At 34.4% G+C, this 21,380-nt stretch overlaps 1 protein-coding gene across 1 annotated transcript in view; it reads right to left on the reverse strand.

The window, feature by feature from the left end:
- The window catches only part of CPEB2 (cytoplasmic polyadenylation element binding protein 2), a 93,051-nt gene that overhangs the window by 1,429 nt on the left and 70,242 nt on the right, over window positions 1–21,380 (reverse strand). Inside the window, exons 8-13 of the mRNA XM_044681758.1 lie at window positions 20,094–20,264; window positions 18,999–19,088; window positions 14,906–15,024; window positions 14,521–14,635; window positions 7,787–7,968; window positions 1–291 (exon numbers count right to left, since the gene is read on the reverse strand). The exon at window positions 1–291 is cut by the window's left edge and continues 1,429 nt beyond it. Of these exons, the coding sequence (XP_044537693.1) occupies window positions 64–291; window positions 7,787–7,968; window positions 14,521–14,635; window positions 14,906–15,024; window positions 18,999–19,088; window positions 20,094–20,264 (905 nt within the window). The 3' untranslated portion in view covers window positions 1–63. The remainder of the gene's footprint in view (window positions 292–7,786; window positions 7,969–14,520; window positions 14,636–14,905; window positions 15,025–18,998; window positions 19,089–20,093; window positions 20,265–21,380) is intronic.

Raw genomic sequence — 21,380 nt, forward strand, 5'->3', positions numbered from 1 at the left:
ATCTTCAAACACAGTAAGCCACATGCACCCATCTTTCCTTAAACAGAGGCTGGTTCACTATACTTAGTTCCAGCGGAAGTGGATCTGACGTGGGCGGTCAGCGCCTTCCTTGACCAATGGCTTATGGAATTCACGTCCTGCACGAGAGTGGATATTCGCCCAGCAAAACTCACAATAATACTGCAGGCAAGTGACATTGGCACAAAAGAAAGGGGCGAACTTTCCACCACAGCGTGCACCCTGGCATTCATCACACATCTGGTCATCCAACACATATGGCTTTACCTCCACCTACAGATGAAAATAGAAGGGAAAATTTTTAAAAGACAAAACAAAACCACCTCCCTAAATGCTTTTGTGACTTGTACAGGACTCTTTAGGAGGAAGGCAGGAACTGGAAAGGAAGAATGTCAGTATTTTCCTGGTAGTTTTCTTCTAGTAGCCTGAAAGCTCTTCCTGAGCAGTGGCTACATCTTATTTATCTTTGATTCTCCTTCAGCACCAGCACATAGTAGTCTTTTGAGGACTAAAGTTAATTCCATGTCCTTAAAAGGATAAATATAAAAACATTAATCTCAAAAGTACTTTTCCCACTGTACCATGCTACTTCATCTGGGGTAAGAGACAAATGGAAGAAATTAAGTTTCTCTGTTTTAAGTAAATTTTATTTCTTGCTAGTCACAGGGCCACTCAATCCATAGTTTTTTGAGTTGATGAGATGAACAAGACTGAAGAGCCAAAAGCAATTAAAAAAAAAAAAAGGCCAAAGTAGTGGCTATGCTATGCTGAGACTTGTGGCCCCCAATGCAGAAAGTTTAAAAGATTTGATACAATCTGCTTTTAAATAATTTCAAGTTAAATGTAGTATAACATATCATGTAAAGTTATTTGTGTTGGGCCTCTATATGTGTGGATCTCAAGTATCTGATTAAATTTTATATATCTTTTGTAAACTGTAGAAACACTAAACTTGAGTTATCATTTTAACGTAGAGACATGGTGTAGTAGTTAGTGAAAAGCACAACAAAGACTGACTGAAGAGCTGGGTTACATGAAAACCTAGGTTGCTATATTCAATTAATCAACCTCAAAACACCTAGAACCATTCTGAAATAATACTTACTTGCTGTGTAACCTTAGACAAGTCTCTTTCCTCCATCTGAGGGGAGTTGCACTAGATACCCTGTACAGTCCCTTCCAGTTCTAATGTTCTGAAATTTTTGTGGGCTTGAAGAATCCCCCTGGTGATCTAGAAATACTGATATCTAATTGCTGAGTTGAACATCTGAAGAACTAGAGAGGTGTCAGAGAAATGAAGAGAGGCTTATATCATCCTAATTTTCAAGTTTTAAAGTAGGAGTCTTGCAAACCATTGGCCAATGAGCTTGATGGTAAAGCACTAACTTTACAATGAATTATTTTATTTTATTCTATTATTTAAAACCTTTACCTTCTGTCTTACTATCAAATTCTAAGACAGAAGAGCAGCAAGAGACAATCAGGGTTAAGGGACTTGCCCAGGGTTGCACACCTTAGAAGTATCTGGAGCCACATTTGAATCCAGGACCTGACTCCAGGCCTAGTGCTCTATCCACTAAGCTACTTAGGTGTCCCCTATAATCCACTATTTTAAAGGAATAATTTATGGGCATTTAGAGAGAAGTGGCAATCACTAATAGATTGATTTCTTTAAGAATAGCTTATACCAAAGTAATAACCTCATTTCCTTTCTCTGTCAAGGCTGCTGGATAAAAGAATGCTATAGACAATAGTTTACCTAAATTTCAGTCAAGGCTGGATGGTTAGAACAATGAAGTAAATTCAGAATTAGATTCAATGGAGTCAACAATTTTGTCATTGGCTCTTTGTGCATCAACTGGGATGTAAAAGTAAAACTGACATTTATCAAATCTGCAAATCTAAGGACTAGTTTTTGGGAGAAGAGGGGTCCAGTGCAAGCGGAGGTAGAGGAGGAGAAGGAAAAGTGAGACTGCCAGCATGCTGGAAGGAAGGCTCTAAGATGGGGGCTCTCACTTCACACCCCCGAGAGAGGGGTGCCTGACCAATTTGTTAGAATCTAATAAAGATAAATAGAATGTCTTATGCTTTGTTAGAAAAGAAAAACCTGCTTCACCAATATAAGAAGGGGGAGGCTGGCTGCAGCTTCCTGCTGGCATATTCCTCTAGGGCTGCTCCTTCCACCTTTCATCCAACCCACCTCTAAGAAGCCAGGGCACACTGAGCGGCCACACCCTGGGCAAACCATCTCTGCAGATGGGATAAGCCAGGTTGAGGGTAGTCCCTGGGGATTCAGGGGAGACGTCTATCCCAGGTGGATGAGAATAATTTGTTCCTGTGGCCAGGGAGGCGGTGAAGTGGGGCCTGCGGAGCACTGAGAGCTTGACTCGGCACCTCCCAGGCCATCACTAGGCAGGCTGACTTGCTTCTTGCCACGGCCTTGGAGAACTCTGCAAGACAGAGCGGGGCTGATGACTCTGAAAATGTCTCATGTGCATCCAATTTACTTGGAAGTCAAGATAGCACTGTGATGTCCATTGGTCGTCTTTGAAAACAAATGAACAACAACAACTACTTTGATAATTACTACAATGTTCTTGATTTCCTTTTCACCTTATCTCTAGAAAGGCTATTTATTTCCTTCCAGTTAGAATTTGTGTTGATATTTTCTCTTCAAAGAGCATACAGAAACCTAAGAACTATGTTCCTTCTGTCAAAAAAAAATGCATATTTTTCTTTTCACAAATGAAAATGGCAAAAAAGGAACCTTTCCAACAAAAAAAAACTATTGAGACAAATCCACAGAATTATGGCAATTAAAATACTGTCGTCCCTCAATTTGATAGACACTTAAGTTTCAGTCACTCTTTCTCTATGCTAAAAACCTATTCTGGATGCTTTATCATGAAATAGAGATGACTCTGGGTTCTTGAAGGCTATCAGGATCTGATTCTAAACTATGCATCTGTCACTGGAAAGCTAGTCACCAGGTTAAAAAGTTTTTATTGTAGCAGCTCATGAACACTATCCCATCAATTAAGATATAAGAGGGCTGAAATCTGTATTAGTGGAAGGGGTAGAGCAACACTGAATAAGCATATATGTACACATCTATGCACATATATAAGAGAAAAGGACACAAAATTCTCTAAAAGCTAAATAAAGGAGGCAGCTAGGTGGCTCAGTGGATTGAGTTAGTCCCAGATACAGAAGGTTCTGGATTCAAATCTGATCTCAGACACTTTCTAGCCCCTGTTAATAGCCCCTAGAATGGATGAAATTCCTGCTAAATGTAGTGAAAAAATTGCTAGATCAATGGAAGCTCTTGCATGGGTGAGATTACTAGCTAATGGCTGATACACTGTCCAACCTGTTCCAGTCCCTGCTTCTACAGTGGAAAATGCTAGTAGAAGTGAAAATGAGAAGTAGAAGTCAAAAGCTTATATTACTTATTCGTGGAAATGCTATAACTGGGGCACCAATTATTAATGATACAAGTCAGTTACCAAACTTTCCAATTATAATGGGTATAAACTATGAAGAAAATTATGACGAAGGCATAAGCAGTAATGATTACACTGTAAATTTGATCATCACTAATAAGAGAAATTGTTCACTTAACCCCATTGTCTAATCCTTATTGCTCTTTGCCTTAGAACCAATACGTAGTATTGATTCTAAGATGGAAGGTAAGGGTTTTAAAAAAAGGGAGAAATAAAGTAGATACAATTTTGATTTTTTAAAAAATAATTTCATTCTTTAAGAGTCAACTGGGGGTAGTGGATAGAAAGTTGGCTGTAGAATCAGGAAAACATAGCTTCAAGTTCCATCTCTGGCACATACTGTGTCATCTTGGGTGAGGAGAGTTACTCAAATTCTTTGAAGTATTCCCAGCAATTTTCTAAAGATGAGAAGCTGCTGAGAAAAGAGCCAACCTGAGAGGAAGTTCCTTTACCAATGAAATCACAAGTCCTGTCCCTCTTTCGCAATATAAATATTCTCAAGAATGAAATTCTAAGGATACAAACACAAATAATTCAGATGATAAATAAAAGGGCAGGGTATTTTGAGATTCATGTGGATACAAAGGAAACCCACTGCTAATTTAGATTCTTTAAAAGGCATGGAGAGAAGACAGAAGATTTTCAGGTTTGTTAAGCTTAGACTCAAGGATGATAAATTCTAAGGGAAGGGGAAAAAAGGTATTTTTTATTTTTTAGTTATGTTGGGAGGATGAAGGGCATCAAAGAAGGAAAAGAAAACTCAGTGCTTGGACTGGGACAATAAATACAACAGAAGGGGGGAAATTGTTCACTTTTTACTAGCTTTTCTTCTATTTTGTCTGTCAAGGTGAATGATCTTCAGCTTGGAGATTATAGAACTAAAATGGTTAACAGTAAGCTGAAACCCAAAGTAAGTGAGGAGATAAAAGACATCTTGCTGACCTCTGAAAATTCAAGTCCCTAGTCTATTCATCAATAAAGTATTAGGGTACACTAAAAGAATGAACTGATTGTGACTCTGGAGTCGCTTTCTATTGGTTGGTCATCTTTGAGCCGAATGTCTTGATTTTCAAGAGTAAAGAGAAGAACTTTGTTTCTTCATTTTCTGCCAAGGAGAATAAATCTCAAAGGATAGAATTAAAATGGTTGGTAGTGAATTGAAGATAAAAAAAGATGGAACAAGACACTTGCAAATTTTGTTTGCTAAGTTTGTGTACAATACCTGGCAAAATTTGATATTTAAAAAAAAATTTTTATCAGCCATTTAGAAAAAAGCAGTAATGACTAAAAAGCAAAGTAAGTGGCATAACTCCAGACTAATCTAATTTTCTTTTTTTTTTTTTTTAATTGCTGCTGGACTAATAGGTCAGGGAATGCTACAGACATAGCATACCTCCATTTTGGCAGTGTCTGATCAAAGTCTTTTCTATTCCTGTGGAAAGAATTGGCTATATCTTCATATTCTGGTACAAATACGTTAGTATTTGAACTACCTTGTGAAGCTTCTCCCTCAACCAATGCAGATCATCAATTGTCTCACATATTATTGGCCATGCTTTGTTGATTTATTGTCCTTTGTACTTGAAGAGGACCAATGACATCATGGGGTGATGGCTTGACTTGATTGTGAGTTGGATTTAAGTAAGGCAGCCTTTCCTTCTCTCTTCCAGTCATTGAGGTCCAGCAGTAGGGCAAAAGTCAAGATGACTGGCAACAACCCAGGATGTAGTGGATGACCTTGGTATCTTTCAATGTCTGAACAAGCCCTAAGTGCTCCACAGAACTTGCTTTAGCTGCCTGAATGGGTTGTTGGAACAAATTGTTCTCATCTGCTCATTACGTTTGGGGAAGCCTTCACAAGCTTGGGGGCAGACATCCTCCTAAGTCACTGAGGCATTTGAGGCCTGTTACTTAACCTTATCTAAGATGCTCTGTATCTTACAGACTTATGCCTATGGGAACCAAGAGGCTAAGTAACACATCCAGGGTCACGTAGTATACATTAAGAAAGAAAACATAAACCCAGATCTTACCGACTTTTAAGGATGGTCATCTACTCCACAACAAAAATATTTTAAATGTATATTTTGAAATAGATCACAGTCCAGAGTAAGGTGGCTTTAGGACTAACTTTATTCCAATGGAATATCTCAGAGCATCCCTTTGTTCTATATTGTCTAACATTTTTATCAATGACTTGGAATGTTTATCAAATTAGCAGATGACAAAATTGGGAGGGACAGATAATATTTTGGATCAGACGAGTTTGAATTCAAATAAAAACTAGCTGAATCTAAGGACAAAATGCAATGAAGATAAGTGAAAAGTCCTTGTGTGTTTTTTTTAAAGGCATTTTATAGGTGACATTTTGTTTTCCATTATTACAATGAAGAGCTAAGTAAAATTAAATAAAAAAATATTTTGGCATTTTAGAGCCTAAGAGTAAGAAAGAATGAGTCAGAGGGGAGAAGTCAATATGGATCTGCTAGTTAACTGTATCACCTAGGAAATAATTAATAAATATTTTAAAGTCATATACACAGTTGGAAATACAAATATTGGACCCATTTTCATTTGTGAGTATTCTGGGTTTCTAGTGACTATGCCTACATAGTCACCATACTACTTATTCCTTACCCTGATTTCAAGAACTAGGAAATGTTTATCTTAAATGTAAGAACTCTGTTAATAAGTATGGAAGCAAGTCGAAATCACCATTAATAGGTAACCCCAAAAAGTAGCTTTAAAATGGCTACCTCTTCTCCCTCTCTTTTCTACAGGAAGCAACTTTTCAGAACCCTTATATACAAGGAAGACAGAGATCCACTCCTTCTATATCCAAGAGCTAAATACTTTAAAAGGTCTCCAGCTGTTAAAGAATAACTCTTCAATTAGGATACACCCCCATCAGAGGCCTATAGTATAAAGTTGAAATACTGCTTGAAGTTTCACCTGGTAAGAAGATCAGTCTAGCTGCTAATGGGTGTCATCTAGGCACAGAGCCATGATGATAAATATTCTTGTCATCACCTCAAGTTTTATCAAAGAATTTTAATATGTTAAATGAGCTGTGTGTGTGTATGTGTGTGTGAGAGAGAGACAGAGACATAGAGAGAGACACAGAGAGAAAGCAGAGGGGATTACCTCCAAAAATCAGCTTTTATTTGAGCTAATGACATTACACGGAGGGAATCTTTGGCATTTTGTAACTCTGAGAAAAGTAAAAGGGCTAAAGATAGAATAGATTATACCAAAGTCAAACAAACTTTTTTCATTGAAAGAATGTGCCAATTTTAACTGTTACAAAATTTAGAATTAAATTCTAGGTTCTGTGATTTGGTTTATACTTCTGACCTCAAAAAAATTAAGGCCTTAAACCTTGTTCAAAGAGTTGGCTGACTTTGTCATGAGTATCAAATACAGAAGCATTTTTAATTATAATCAATTTAATATGATTTTTAAAAACCACCTAATAATGTACTAGGAGACACCAAAGATAAAATAAACAGATCTTTCTCCTTTCCCCTCACCTCCCAGGGATTTCAAAATTTAAGAGGGCTTTTCCTGGCTGAAACTAAATGGAACATCTTACTCAGAATCACACAGAAGCTTACAGTTGAAGAGAACCTTAAGAATCAACTAATATAGTCCAATATTTACCAAAAGACATTTGGATAAAGGTTTATAAAAATAAAATGACAGTTATTAAATATTATTTTCTCTGCTTTGGACATTAATCTGAATTAGAATTCCTAGAGTAGGTTTATCTTTAGGTATGACAAAGTCTAGAAACACTTTAAACTTGAATAGAAACCATTAACGACATTAAACAACCATTATTTGGGGAAAAAATAAACCATTTAATTTAATTATATTTGTTAATAAAGATGTGAACTAATAAAAAAATGGCCATTTGCTAACCATAGAGACAAATGGTATTCTATGACCAAGCACAATGAAGTATGTATAAGCTGTACTATGAAAACATAATTTGCTATTAAACATCATTAATGATTACTGTTATTCTAAGACTATCCTAAGTTAAAGGTTAATAATAGTATTTAAAATGTCCAAGGATTTCTGGTCTTATATGTATAATCAGAAATATTTTGACTTAGTAATTCTTAAGGTTAAAGAGGAAAAGTGGTAAGTTTATAACATTCTCACATGTCTACACTACACTATCACTATGAATTTTTAGAGGTGTAGTTTTGATTACACTTTATCACACATAAAATTTAGCACATTTATAAGATATAACTTACTCGTTTGTCAATATCGCCATGTTGAAGTTGAACAAACCGAGCGCTAATGGCAGCAATATAGCTCTGCTGATTGGAAAAAGCAACACGCCCAGCACCTTTTGGATACTTCAGCTCTGGATCTGTATCAATTCCTGCATAACAAACTCCACCATAGAGCCGGTCCATTATCATTGCTAGTTCCACTGTAGAATGAAATTTTGTTTAAAAAAAAAAAAAAGTGGGAGTTAAAAAAAGGTTAATAGTTAAAAGAAATTTTTTTAAAAATTGGTTCATGCAGATAACAAATCTAACTATTCATTAGTGTTTCACAGATTACAAAACATTTTCTTCACAACCACCCTAAGATGTAGGTATTATTCCCATTTTATAAGTGAGGAAATGCTAGCTCAGATTTTAAAAGATTTACTCAGAGATAGCTGGTAATTCAACTGAGGTCTTCTAAATATAGTTCTCTTTCTACTAAAACACAGTATATTTATAGCATCACTTTCTAAACATGTAGTGATGGAAACTAACAAATTTATCATTTTTACTTTATATTTCCTTCTTATTTTAAAATTAGATTTTTTTTCACCTGGCTCTTAAGTTAATAATTCACATACACAACATAAAAAAACTTTTGTTACTGCTTTTTGTACCTAAAATTCTTTTACAAAATAAAAGGCCACTGAGATTTCATTCTTTAGAAACCTTAATGCCTTTCCTTTGAGATTATTTCCAATGTACCCTGAACATATTAGCTTGTTTGTACATAGTCATTTGCATGGGGTTTTCCCATTAGACTGTGAGTTTCTTGAGGGTAAGGGCTGTGTTCTGCCTATATGTGTATCCCTAGTATTTAGCATAGGGTCTGGCACATAGATGGCAATTAATAAATGGTTACTGATTAATAGATTGCCATTACCAATTGCAACCTCTCCATACTTTATTAAATCATTTTTATGAGCCTCCAGACTAAAACATAAATCACTGATTTGGCAATCTGGTGATATAATGCTGTAAAAAGAAGATCTATTGAAACTTCTTTTAGGATAATTAGAGCAATTATATAATAGTACACTGCAGTTAAAAAAAAGTGGATGAAGGGACTGAAAAATATCTAAATTCATACAAAACCAGTAAGAAAAATTTATAGCAGGATGTATAAATCTGTTAAGTTGCTCAATTTAGAATCTATTTAAGACTAAGGCTAAAAAGTTAGTAAAAGATTTTCAGTTATAAGAAGTAATGTTCAGTGACAAAATCTCTTTGAAAGTTCTGATGGTGGGTATTCAAAGATAGTGGTAACACAATTACTTGAAAAGACATTCTCTTAAATGATAAACACATTATAAATCACAAATTTGTCTAATAGTTTTACAGGTGATTTTTTAAATAGTTTTACTGTTGATAACAGATGAAAATTATGCAACTTTAACTCTTTGAAAACCTCTATTCAATAAGTGGCACAATGGATAGAGGACCAGGCCTGCAGTCAGGAGGTCCTAGGTTTAAATATGGCCTCAGAAACTTGCTGGCTATTTGACTGGGCAAGTGAATTAACATTATTTGCCAAAGTCCCTGCCTTTTGTTTTAGAGTTGTTACTAGGACAGAAGGTAAAGGTTTAAAAAATTAATTTAGCTATTTTGTATGTGTTTAAGAATTGAATGAATATAAACATGCATGGTGTGTCTATGTATGTATGCATGCATGTTCTATGTCATGTACATCAAATTGTCAAAGTTTGAAAGACATTACAAAAGTCTGACTATAAGATCCCATGCTAGTATCTTTTGCTGAGAAAACCCCAAATGAGGTCACGAAGAGTCAGATGCAACTGTTAGCAACATATTTATTTTTGATTGATTTTATAATAGTAATTGAGACTCAGAAGAGCAAACTACAGCATTCCTTAGACAAGACTATGAGATTTAACTGAGGAGGCAAAAAAAAATCTGCTGAGTATTGACATCAAGAAATATTACTCATCAGTAGCATGGAAGATGCTCGCCAAGTTGGAATGACACGAAAAACATCTATATTAATAGCAAGGTTCTCCAAATGATTTATTTGTAGATAACATGTGCTAATTGGATTGATTTCTGAAAAGGTACACATTCTCTCAGTAAAATACAAAAGAAGTTAATCTAATCTAATCATATAAAACAGTTAAAGAACATGGATGATTTTTTTCATTTCATGCTCATTTCCTAGAAATGGTGGTCAGGCCGAATTATTCCATTAGTATGTTAGACAGGAACAATAGAAGGTTGAATTTAGAACTAAGGAGGAAGAAAAAAGATTGCCTCTGGAAATGATGCAGTAGTCAAAATGATCTCAAAACCACTTGGGGCCACAAAAGCTAATGTGTGTTAATATCATTTTTCCACTAATTATTTCCTTGACTAAGGATCAATCAACAAGCATTTATTAGGCATTCACTATATCAAAACATGATGCCGGGGGAAGGTGGGTGGCTCATTGGATTGAGAGCGGTGATGGGAGGTCCTAGATACAAATCTGACCTCAGACACTTCCTAACTGTGTGACTCTGGGAAAACCCCCATTGCCTAATTCTTACCACTCTTCTGCCTATTGATTCTAAGATGGAAGATAAGGGTTTAAAAAAAAAACACAAAAAAAATGATGCTAATTTCTAGAAATATGACAAAAGGCCCTATCTTCAAGAAGCTTACAATCTAGCTAGAGAAGATTATATATATAGGCATATAAAAAATAGAAATAAGATGATTTGAAGGTAAGGTCTGGATCTGATCTGGAGGGATCATGGTATATAATAAATTAAGCCTGCAAGTTAAGTTAGGATACTAAGAGGCAGAAGTGAGGAAGAAGGGCAAATCAGAAATGGAAAAAGGAACTGGTGTAAGCCCTCACAGATAAGAGATAGAGTATATGTGAAAAGCAACAAAGTAGATTAGTCTGCTTGGGACCGCATGAAAAGTGATTATGTGTATGAAGGTCAAAAGATGAGTTGTGGAAGCCTTTTCATACCAAAAAGAGAATTTTATTTTTTGATTCGTAGGGAAATAATGTAGTCAGATCTGTGCTTTAAGCAAATTACTTTGGTAGCTGCTGTTTGAAAGATGTACTGAAGTAGGCAAAGGCTTAGGCAGGAAGCCTAGAAGCTGGGAGATCACATTAACTTCAATATCTTGAAGGATTCAAAATTCTCAACGACACTAACAAAAACTACTGGAAAAATTGGAAAACAGTATGAGAAAAATTAGGTCTAGATCAACATCTCACACCCTATGCCAAGATAAATTTAAAATGGGTAAATGACTTAAATATAAAAAGCAAAATCATAAATAAATTAGGTGAATTATAGTATATAATTAGGTGAATAGAATTAGGTGAATAATAGTATACCTGTCAGATCTATGGGAAAAGAAGGAATTTAAGACCATGCAAGAGATAGAGAACATTAAGAAATGTAAAATGAATAATTTTGATCATATTAAATTAAAAAGATTTTTGTACAAATAAAATCAATGCAAACAAAATTAGAAAGAAAGCAACAAACTGGGGAAAAAATTTATTAACAACAAAAACCTCTGAAGGTCTAATTTCCCAAATATATAGGGAACTAAGTCAAATTTACAAGAAATCAAGCCATTCCCAATGGACAAAAGGTCAAGGGATATGAATAGGCAATTTTCAGATGCAGAAATAAAAACTCTCAATAATCACATAAAAATATTCTAAATCCCTCCTGATTAGAGAAATGCAAATCAAAACTCTGAAGTCCCACCTCACACCCAGTAGATTGGCCAATAATGTGGCAAAGGAAAATAATAAATGTTGGAGGGGACATGGCAAAATTGGGACACTAATAATGCATTGCTTGTGGAGTTGTGAATTGATCCAACCATTTTGGAAGGCAATTTGGAATTATGCCCAAAGGGCTTTAAAAGGGTGCTGACCAAGCCATACCACCGCTGAGTCTGTATCCCAAAGAGATAAAAAATATGTTTGTACAAAAATATTTATAGTTGTGCTTTTTGAGGTGCCAAAAAATTGGAAAACGATGGGGTGTCCCCCTCAATTGGGGAATGTCTGAACAAATTGTGGTATGTGATGGTGATGAAATACTATTGTGCTATAAGGAATGATGAACTGGAGCAATTCCATGTGAACTGGAAAGACCTCCATGAACTGATGTGGAGTGAAATGAGCAGAACCAGGAAAAAAACAATTGTACATAGAAAGTGAAACATAGTGGGAGGATCAAATGTAATAGACTCTGCTACTAAGAGCAATGCAATAATCAAGAACAATCCTGTGGAACTTATGAAAAAGAAGGCTATCCACATTGAGAGAAAGAACTATAATAGTAGAAATACAAAAGAAAAACATAAGATTTATCACTCAGTTATATGGGTAGATGATTTAGAGTTGTGGTTTTTAAAAGATCACTCTATTACAAATATCAATACAGAATAGGTTTTAAGTAATGACATGTATAAACCAGTAGAATTGATTGTCATCTCTGGGAAGGGAGGAAGGGAGGAAGAGGGAAGGGAGAAGGGAGAGAACATGAGTCATGTAACCATGGAAAAATATTCTAAAAAATTTTTTTAATTTAAAATATATATAGAACAAAAAAATTCTCAATAACAAAAGACAAGTGGCTTTCTGCAGGATGAAGCATATTGCCAATTATGAGTTGCACAAGAGTGGTTTAATAGATTATTCGGGACATGTATGATCTTGGATATGGAAGAATTATGGCCATACAATAGGAATGAGAGAAAGTTCTGATACATTGGTACTCATGAAATAGTAAAAGAATGAGAAGTCAGTTCATTGATAGATCTATGAAGGACTTATGGAAAAACACAGACAAGAATTTTCACAGAATGAAAGATGAAGAAAGGATATGATCTCCTTTGGAAGAGGAAGTGCCCACACCTAGAAGCACTGGTTCAACGACATTAAACAAAAATGCCTTTTAAATACTGACAAAACAGATTAGTGTAAAGGTAGTACCTATGTCTTTAAGTGAGTTCTGAAGTGACATGTATGAATCTATAATAATCCAGGATTCTCTTATCACATTATTAAAAATTCTAGCCCTCTGATCCAAACTTCTTCAGGCTAATATACAAAAATGTCATGATTTAATTTTATTAACTATTAGAGCATTCAACTGAAAGTGAAAGTATAATTTAAAAATATTTGGCATGGTTGTTTTTTTTAATTTGCTGATACTTGTGTGGCAACTTTCTGAGGAAGTTGTAAGTGTGCAGTTTGAAACTTCTAACATATGATTATCAAAAGATCAATGAATGGAAGGTAAGAATGGAACTTCTGGCAAAACATGCTTCAAAAAATACTTTTTCTCTGTGACACTAGAGATTGGGAAAATTTCTAATGAATGTTCCAAGTTCTGGATTTAATCTCTTATAAATTCCAAAGAGTTAGTGAATTTCTCGGTTATACTGGGGGAAGGGAGAGTGGAGATCCTTCCTTGGCTAAATATTTTAAAATAAAGCTGTGTGTTTTCCAATTCTAATATTTTTTCCTTCCTCTATGCTCAAATAATTGCAAATTTTGCACATTCTGGAATGCCGCCATTAGGAAATATAATAAATTATTTTAACCCAGTATTAACATATATTGATTAAGTATCTATTTGTGCAGAGTACCTTGCTAAATTGAGGGAAGATACAAAGCTTAGATGAAAAGAACTACGGCCCTTTTTTGAAGTTTATAGTCTATTGGAGGCTGGGTGTGGATATAAAACATACATAAATAGCTGTAGCAGAGTAACTCATAACTGCATAAAAATAAGGGGAAGCAACCCTGACATGAGGGGGAAAAAAAAACATTATTTCTAGAGTTGTAAGACTCAGGTTGGACTCTGATTTTGTTACTTCTGAAGCAAGTAATTTTACCTCTTGGAGTCACAATTAACTTATAAAATCCATAAAATGAGGATGGCTAGACCTTTGTAAGTACTTATACAAATGCTAGGTCCTATTGCTGGGTACACATAAGACGGACAGTCTTTAATTTCAAGGAATTTAGTTTTCAGCTCTTTGTTCCATATGTAAAGTATTATGTAAAGCTTACAACTTAGGGGATCGGAGGAGGATTCATGGAGTGACATTTTTTTGTGCATTTATTACATGACTATTGTGAAGTACAGATAAATCTCAAATGAATTTTCCAAATTTCCATTTTCCTTCCTTTTAAATTCCAAAACCACTGATTTTGTAATTTGTACTGAGTGTATATTATGTGATACTCGATATTTTCTAAATGAATAAATCTCAGTTATCTGGGAATCCTGAATATACCCTCCTATAGAACACACACTAATAAGACTATATTTTTAGAGACAGAAGGGACCTTATCTTATGGGCCACCTAATCTAACTCTTTCCTGTTTCATATGCTGAAACTGAGGTTTTCAGGGAGTTTTACAAGACTTGCCCAAGGTTACAGAGGTACTAAGCAGGAGATGAAATTTGAACCCACGTTATCTGCTTTCATGGGGAAATTTTTTTGGTCTTAATTTTTCCTATTTCAACATGGCAAATAAATCTCTCAAAGAGAAAAGATAGGTTTCTAGAAGATATACTTGAAAAAGAATTTGTTGGGTTAATGATTTTCTTAATTTCATAAATTCAAGCTCTATTTAAATTATGCTTTATTAATGTATTTGAAAAACTATTAAAATGAAATGTTCAAGATTTATGAAAGTGAATCAGTAGTGATTTTCTGCTTACCTGCTCTCAAAGGTCTGGGAACACCTCCAACAAAAATTGTTTTTCGGGGATCAAGGGGTTGTGACCCATCCATTACAAAGTCGCTATCACTTAGATTCCAGGGACGGATCTGAACCTATTTTAAAAAAGTGCATACTACTTTAAATCTCTCAACTTACTAATAAAGTACATTTTAAGTATTTCTAGTTAATTTTAGTCCATTGGCCAATGCCCACAAGTCTGGCTGCTAGTCTTTAAAAACATCAAGACCAACAAGTTTGGCAAATCACCCAGCTGTTTCAGAATCTGTGAGAATATTAGTAGTTGTTTTTTTTTAAAGAGTATTTCTAAAGTAATTATGTAGATTTGGCAGCTGGCAGCCTAAGGCCACATAATATGTACTTACTGGTTTGTCCTTGATGGTAGGGCTAGAAACACATAGATATAGCTTTCCATCTTCTTCAATACAAGCATCAATTAGTGCTTGAACAGAGCTCTCCTCTTGGAAGAGAAGGAATGCATAACCTGAAAAAAATCCGTAATTTTTTTTCAAATAAGGGAAAACAGAACAAGACCATTTTTCTTCTGAATATTAATACTATTTATGGCAAGTAAGGGACATAAAATATACAAGACAGAAAATAAAATCAGTCTCTCATTAACAATAATATACCATCATCAGGGATGCCGTAAGCAGAAAAAGGGCTCTCCAAGAGATAGATTTGGGATGTTGGAGGATGCTAGTTCATTTTAGCTCCTTGTGGATGCTTCAGAAAGAGGTGAGAATATTCCCAGAAAGGATGTGTGGTACTGATTTAGTATAAAAAGGATTAGTAAATACAAAATCCTTTTTATATTCCTCTGAAGGAAGTATTTCTGAACTTGAGAGCTCCTCTGAAGATTTTTTTCTCAATTTTTGTCTGAATCAAATAGCTTAAACCAGAAAAAAGAATTCTGTATTTATAATAATTCTAAGAAGATTAATATGGCAGTTCTGTGGAAGGTAAGATCCTCCCTTCTTTTTAATCCTTCCTTAACAATTGCCAAAATCATCTTCCTAAATTAAGCACAAGCCAGATCAGAAAAACCTTACTGCATCCCTGCTGCAACCTCCTTGGCTTGACCCTTTCTTGGTTTAGTCTAAACTACCATCTTTCCAAATTTATTAAACATTACTTTCCATCACACTTTTCCAGTCAAACCAACCTTGTTTTCTGCTCCCTGAATATAGTATTCCATCTTCTACTTCTGCTTTTGAACTTATTGTATCACTACTTTAGAACATCCTATATTCCCAACATGTCATTTTAGAATCTCTAGCTTTGAAGAGATAAATTGTACACATATGCAGTAGAATTTTAGAGTAAGAAGAAAACACTTTGAAGAAAGCTTAGTTCATGTACAATTTATTGCCATAAGCTTTTCCCCATCTCCTTAGTTATTAAAACTCTTCCTTATATTAACAAGTATATTCTTAGCTGCTTCTGTGTTGTATTTTCCCCTCCCTACCAGGTCCATGAGGCAGAATAAAAGGGGAAGGGTTGTTTTTTTTTTTTTTGCTTTATCTTTATGCTTCCACAGAATTGCATAGTATTATAGATATTTAATAAATGCTTGTTTATTTAGATAGTCTGATCTCGGAATAGTTCCCCCTAACTGAATCATCTCTATACTAGGACCAAGTGTACCCTCTCCTAACACCTACTCCATACCTGAAGAAATATTTAGTCTTTGGTCACAGAACACATAGAGAACACAAATATCACTATAAATGTAAGGCAGGCACTTCAACTTATACTACAAATTCACAATCAAGAGGCATATTTTGTAGTTGAAAAGTACAAGTGATCCAAAAAATTCTTAATATGATATTTCCATATGATATAGAATGCTATAATCTTTTCTCAGTGTGAAAAGAATTATCAAGCCAATACACAACAGTTTATTTCATTCTACAATAAAAAATTATTTACTTGGAATTAAAAAACAAAACAAACAACCCTTCCATCCCAATTTTGCTAGTGTGAATTGGTATTTTATCACCACTATGACAAGAATCAAACAAACTGATAGGGTTAAGACTAAAGTACTCAACTGCATTAAGGGACTTGAACTGAACACAGATCCATCATTAGCTTTACATACATCCTCAGCCCAAATCTTACTTTCTCTGATCATTCCAGCTTGAAATGATCAACTTCTCTCCTAAAATCCTCTTTATTATACATGTCATTTACTTGGAAATTAATCATGTACAATTTTTTACTTTTGTATCAACATTTTTATGCCTTATTTATTTTTATTATGAATTCCTTTGAGGCCAAGAAGAATTCATTTTTGTATCTGTCATAGTATCTAATGCAGAAAATAGGTGTTCAATAGCTAAGTGCTTGAGAAATGTTTGCTGAACTCTGAATGAACAAATTAACCTAAAATTCTAAAGTAGACATTATCAACATTATCCTGTGTGAAATTTAGAACCTATCATTGTATTATGATAAAACTCCTACCAATATGTTGGAGTGTATTCAAATAGAGATGATTTTAAAAAGCTTAGAATAGAGAGAGAGAGAGAGAGAGAGAGAGAGAGAGAGAGAGAGAGAGTGTGTGTGTGTGTGTGTGTGTGTGTGTGTGTGTGTGTGTGTGTGTGTGTTGAGCAAGACACTGCATAAGTACTAAAGATAATTAAAAAGTAAGACTAGCAATTAAGACATCACAAACTGGCTTCATCTTATTCTCCATTGTACATTTGTGATCTAATCAAACTAGACTACTAGTTGTTCCCAGAGCTCATCCTATGCTTTCCTGAATCACTACTTTCAGAGAGGCTATTCCCAATGCCCCTAAAACAAATTCTTTCTTATTTTTATCTATTGAAACTCTTTTTAATCCCTCAAGACTCAATTTAAATGCCACTTTCTTCAGGAAGTCTTTTATTTTATCACCCTCCTTTCTCCTTCTCACCCTTCAGACATTTTCCTTCTTCCTTCTGAAATTTTCTTAATACTTTGTCTAGATCTCTCCTTTCATTCAATCACAGATCTAGTTATTATGATCCTTGTGTCCAGCAGAATAATCTTTGTATCCCTTCTGTGCCTAACACAGTGTTCTAAACCTAATAGGCACTAAATAAGTATTCTTTGAAATTATTAATTCAACAGACTAGGGAAAAGAAGCTACATCCCATCAAACTTAGTAAATTTTCTGTAGCACTCTAATTTTAGATTAGTCCCTTTGAAACTTTGGGAGGGCTAACAACTTTTAGAAGTAGAGCAATATTTCGTGCAAATTTACTAATTTCCAGCATAATGGGTAACCCCTTTTGGAGCTCTTATAGGAGGACAAGATTGAGCATTGTACAAAATAAAAGAGCATAGATGAGCTGTGAATTGCACCATTAGAGGGACTACTGATAGCAAGATCAGAGATCCACTGAAATTTTTAAGTGGCAACTTGCTAGTCTGAAGCCTTCAAAAATGACTAATTCCTTTCTAGACATAGAAAGAATATGGCTGAATACAATGTTGAAAACATGTAAACAAAATATAACTGGCTTTAAAAACCCATTTTTCCTCTTTTTATTTGAAAGATTAACTGTATTACTTTTCTCTTGATATATTTTTATATGTCTTAAAACAGAATTGATATTTTTTTAAAATAGGAGAAAGGAGGGGCACTGGAAGTGGAAAGTTATGCAATGTCAATGAAACTATTAACATGCAAAATCTCTCTTTTAAAAGAATTATAAGTTTTCCTCAAAGAAGGTGGCATTAAGTTGTTAGAAGTGTAAACTCCTTGAGGGCAAGACTGTCTTATTGTTACCTTTAGTTGGCAATTAATATTTAATTGATTGATTAGAAAACTGCTATAAATAATGAAAAGTTACTTTTCTCCCCATTTTATATTCATAAATAACTACTCTTTTAAAAGCATACAATTATAAATGTTCTCTAGTCTTACAAAGAAAGAACATTAGGCAAAAGAGCATTTAATTCTTTGAGGACACAACAAAATATATCCCATGTCTATATTCACAGAATATTACATTAAAAATCATACAAAATAAAAACCATACATGGCAAGAAGGGGTCTTAAGTAATTTAGGATAATAATACCCTGATTTAGTAACTAAGGAAACTTAGGTTCAAAGATGTTAGTGACTTTTCTAGGTCAGAATAGCAGCTGGGACCTGAATCCATTATATCATTACGCTTCTTCCACAACTCTCCTGGGTTAACTGTCTCAGAGTGTGTTCCAAGAAAAATAAGCAGCATTTGGGTTGCACCAAACATGTTTCAAAGTGTACATAGACAAGGTTGATTCTGATTTTCACTCAGACCATTTTATTGGTCAATTTTCTTCTAATTGAAAAGCTAAGGGGAAATCTTTAACTGCCCTGAAAGAATGGTGCATATATGCAAATATGCATAAAGAACACATAATCAACTGAAAAGTAATAAGCATCAAGTAACTGATATACATACATTTTTTTTTTTTACCTTTTGGTGGGAAGTAGGACTTGCTTTCTGCTTTGTGAGGCCAGTCAACTACTAGAGGCCCAAATCGTCTGAAACTAGCAGTAATTTCATCTAAAAAAAGCATAATTACCATTATGTTAGAAATCAGTTTTTCCAATTCTCCTTTGAAAAGATATTCTTTATTTCTTAGAATACAATTTAGAGATTTAATACTTCATATTCCTTGCCATCTCAGTGGGTAGGGGATAGGATGGAGAGAATTTGAAATTGAAAGTAAAAATAAAAATTTAAAAATAGAATGCTGAAAAAACTGCACAAGGTAAGGTAGGAAATATAAGAATTTGAATTTGGAGAGAAAAACAAGCATATAAGGATGTTAAATATTTTAAGACAACTTCCTTGTTATATTTGCTTTATAGAAACTAATTCCAAAGCAATATTTTGAGCAAGAAAATTGTATTAAAATCAGAATAACCAATTTTGAGTCTAAACTGATCTCTTGAATTTTTAAATATTCTGTGGCAATAAGTAATATTCTCATGAAAAGGTCTCTAATAGGGATCATAATACAAATCACAAAACAAAATAGAATAGAGAAGCATTCAGGCAGCATGAAATAATATCTAGTAATATACCCAAAGAACTATTTGATCCAGAATTATTTTTATTTCATAAGCAAAACTCTGCTATAAATTTTTCTTTAAATAAATGCTTCTTTAGGCATCAAGGGAGAAAACATTTGAAAAATTACAGTATATCAGAATTAATCAAGGTATGCTACAAGGGCAGATGGGGTTCATAGATATTTACTCAAATCCTATTAAAAAAAACCTTAAGAGGCTATCTCCCTATTTACATTTATTACTTTCGAGTTTCATTACATTGACAATATATTGCTCAGAGTAAGTATGCCACTAATTGGAGTCCAGAAATCTTACTATATAAGAATGTATAAGTTTAAGATTTAAAGTACCTTCAAAATGATCAGAATAGTTCCCTTTTCAACAGTTAAAAGTTAAAGACTGTTCAAGATGGCTACTAACTTGTCCTTAAAACAAAACAAAACCTATACTGTCTTCAATTCTGATGTTCCTCTAACTAAAAATACTAACTCACCTTCATCAATATCAGGAGGAAGACCACCAACAAAAACTTTCCGAGAAAAACGTTCTATCCTCTCTCCATTCTGATGAGCTGAGTAGCATGTGGGTGAATTTAAGACACCAACTTGATCACTGTGGCCATCATCCAGTAAGCCATCATCTATTGGGAAGAGGGAAGAGCGGCCTAAAACATACAAATGATAAAAATGTAATTCAGGATTTTAGGAAATAAAGCAACTACCACCCCCCCATACACATATTATAATATTAATGAATAACATATTCAGCAATCTGTAAATAGAATAAAAAGAAAAATTGGCTCCTTCAAAAAAAAATACAAAACAATGGTCGGAAGTTTTCTTTTAAACTCTTACCTTTGGTCTTAGAATTAATATTGTGTATTGATTCCAAGTTAGAAGAGCAGTAAGGTCTAGGCCAGTGATGGGCAAACTATTCCCTGTGGCCAGATTCAGGCCATAGTTTGCCCATCTACGGCCTGGATCTGGCCTGCAGGGAATAGTTTGCCCATCACTGGTCTAGGCAATGGGGGCTAAGTGACTTGCTCAGGGTCACACAGTTAGGATGTATCTGAGGCCAGACTTGAAACTAGCTCAATTCATTGAACCACCTACCTACCCTAATCTAAAAAGTTTTTAAAGATTAGATTTTTTAAAGTATTCTTTTCTATTAACAGTAAAGAAAATAATATTAGGAGGCAAATATTAGAGCAATCTTACTTTTTGGAGAAATTAAAAAGTATCTGGATATATAAGAATGGTAAAAGTCCGTTTGCACAGGACCTATTACAGAATGAAGTTGCTGCATCTTTATGGCAAAGATGAAGAAAAAATGCCTAGAATGATGTAGGTGATTTGTTTTCAGGTAAGAGATGCATACCAAAAACTTCAGCCCCCAAAGTGAGATGAGATCCTAATAAGTTAGCAAGTTAACATGCTTTGTAACTGAAAAGCAATGCCCGTTTAAATATTTATTGAGAGTTTGCTGGGAATATGAAAATGAGTAAGAGGCAGCCCCTGACACCAGGGATATTACAGTCTAACTGGGACTGGGTAGGGAAAGGATAGGAAAATAATAGTTACAAATGTATTAGGTACCACAAAAGTGACATCAAAGAATTATAGAATTTGGGGGAGGGATGAACTGGTAATCAGTGAGGCTTTAACAGATGACTGAAAATGTGGCATGTGAAGTGGCCTGTGAATAGATTTTCAAAAGATTAGGGTGTATGTGGGGAATAGTAGTAAGCAGTCCTATTTGGTAATAGGTAAAGAAGACTAGA

The sequence above is a fragment of the Gracilinanus agilis genome, chromosome 6 (assembly GCF_016433145.1).
Source record: "Gracilinanus agilis isolate LMUSP501 chromosome 6, AgileGrace, whole genome shotgun sequence".
Lineage (NCBI taxonomy): Eukaryota > Metazoa > Chordata > Mammalia > Didelphimorphia > Didelphidae > Gracilinanus > Gracilinanus agilis.